Source organism: Montipora capricornis, chromosome 1 (genome assembly GCF_036669925.1).
Source record: "Montipora capricornis isolate CH-2021 chromosome 1, ASM3666992v2, whole genome shotgun sequence".
Taxonomy (NCBI): Eukaryota; Metazoa; Cnidaria; class Anthozoa; order Scleractinia; family Acroporidae; genus Montipora; species Montipora capricornis.
Window position 1 is genome coordinate 47,892,158 of NC_090883.1, and position 2,500 is coordinate 47,894,657.

General features: G+C 40.1%; 1 protein-coding gene across 2 annotated transcripts in view; it reads left to right on the forward strand.

Annotated features, from left to right (window-relative positions):
- LOC138053858 (capsule biosynthesis protein CapA-like) overlaps positions 1–2,500 on the forward strand; it is a 21,365-nt gene that overhangs the window by 8,049 nt on the left and 10,816 nt on the right. For both annotated transcript variants that reach the window (XM_068900402.1, XM_068900406.1), the window contains exon 2: positions 1,842–2,085. In XM_068900402.1, the coding sequence (XP_068756503.1) occupies positions 1,842–2,085 (244 nt within the window). The remainder of the gene's footprint in view (positions 1–1,841; positions 2,086–2,500) is intronic.

The window sequence follows — 2,500 nt, forward strand, 5'->3', positions numbered from 1 at the left end:
TCTTGGCTACTTTCTAAATGACTCTTACTCTTACTCTCAGATTCTCCATTACCAGAGGTGATTTATGCGAAATCGTAAATGCGTAATCTACAGCACTGATTGGCTAACGGTAACCAGGGGAATGCTGTTTCCCGGGAAAGTGTTAAAAAAAAAATGACTAGGAATGTCAAAAGGTAAAAGGGGAAAAGAAGGCTCCTATTCTTGGTTTTCACATGACGTTACGGCCGCTATTTTGGAGTCCCAAACAATGAAACGGTGGCCATGCATAGACTCATGCCATGGAGTCCTGATCCAATCCTCCTGGAATAGATCATATTCGTATTCTCAGTATCGGACTGGAACTAGCTTGCAATGGAGGCTAATGCGGGGAGATCTTTTCATATGCAAATACTTTTTAATATATTCCCCCGCATTAGCCTCCATTGTACGCTAGTTCCAATCCAATACTGGGAATACAAATATGGTCTATTGAACTCTGTCTCAGCTCTTTTGTTATGCAAACCTTTTCTTGATCTCTTTAACAGGCCTTATGAACGTGGGTTTCCTCCTTTGGGATTCAGCTCAAGCTAAAATTTACAAGTTTGATTTTCGAATTCGAGGCTCGGTGGTGAAATCAGCTACTCAGACGTCATCACGCATAGGGCTGTTTCAGGGAAACATCTCATGGATATACCCACCACGAGACCCGTACTAGGTTAAACCCTCATTTTACAGATTAAGTCTAAGTGCCCATTTCAGTGGTTAGGTCTGAACTTACGTTCATCTTATTGCTACAGCAATATTTAGTACTAGTAACTGATTTAGAACCGTTATTCTTTTAGAATTATGGTTGGTGTGTATATCCATGAGATCCTTGCCCTGGCATGTAACTGAATCAATCGAAAAACAAATCTCAGTCGTTGACTGAAACTCCAAGACAGAATGCGCCATCGAAGTTGTGCGCTCATAATCATGTGCGTTCCTGATAAAAATGAAATCAGGGGCTGTCTAGTATTTCCTGTTGAAAGGTACAAAGGAAAACGAGGCAAATGGAACTTTTTAAACATAATTTCGAACATTTTAAACTTTTAAGTTAACAGGATTCGTGGATTTCAAATTGATAATGGTTCCCTGATCGTATTTTAAATCATTTTGGTGTAGTCTAGTACTAAAATCTTTAGCTAGCTAGTTAACTTTCATTAAGTGAAGCTATGATCCTCGCAGTTATGAACGCAATTTTCGAAACTGAGTAGAGAAACCTTAGAATTTGGGGACCTCAACAGGCTTTGACTTCGCGATACCGGTGCGACGGGAGGTCACGGGTTCAAAGCCCGTTAAAGTCCTGAAATTTTCAGGCTTCTCTACGCAATAACTAAAATTAGGCTCATAACTGTGAGGATCATAGCTTCACTTGATTTCACATCCGCAGTTCAATATATGATCCATTTCATATATCATTTCATTCGTTAACTTTAATTCTTGTTCCTTTTCTAAGTTTGTAAGTAACATAATATCTTATCCTAGGTTCCGAAAAATCTCTTCGATGTTGCTTTCCATCCGTCGACCCGACTCGGATCGACAACTTGATTCGAGTCGATCGAACTCAGTCGGTCCGCCGACATTTTGTACCCTCCTTATTCGTCGTTCTTGTTGAATTTTTCAAGTTTTTCGCAAACCGACTTCGCGTTAGACGGACCGACATATGGAGGGACTGGTCGAGTGGGCTCGACTCGGATCGAAGGGTAGACACAAGTCGATGGAATCGAGTCTACCCACCACGATCTGAATCAAACTGGGTGTACTGGACAACCCTCGTTGACGCGTAAGAACTGATTATCTCACTTTTTCCTTTCTTTTTATAGAACGAGTGACTCTGCTTTTTGTTGGTGATATCAGTTTTGCTGCTGTTACGAAGTACTACGTTGAGCATGGATATTGCACATACAACGATTCTTTTAAGGATGTAGCACCGTACATTAGAGAAGCAGATGTCTCTATTGGAAACTTAGAATCTCCATTTGTCGGCAAGAATGTGTATCCGCATATTTACAAAGGACGAAAGTTTGTCATATTGGATGAAAGTCCGAGCGCTGCCTCTGCACTGAGGTACAATTGACCCCCTTTCATTATTCTATGATTTACACCTTTTCCTTTGTGTGAGTAATTTCATTGTGTAACTTTTAAATATATCTCCTGTTTGCTTTTAAATTGAACTATTCAACATTAATTCGGAATTCTGGGTTACCGGTATGTCAAAAGAATATGTTAAAAGTTAACGAAACTTCTAGACGTCGGTCGAAGAGTGCCTCAAGTATTACACTAATGATAGTTTTTACATTTGTTCCTAATCCCCTCCGACCTCTTATGTTTTATTTGAAAGCGGATCAGTGGGGTCAGCAAGGGTCCTGGCTTATTGGACAATTTGACCGCACAAGTGACCCGAAACAAAAACTATCACTTTACTTTGCAAGAAAAGGTATTTAACAAATCGAAAGTGGTTCAGCGTTGTCTGTACTCTTAT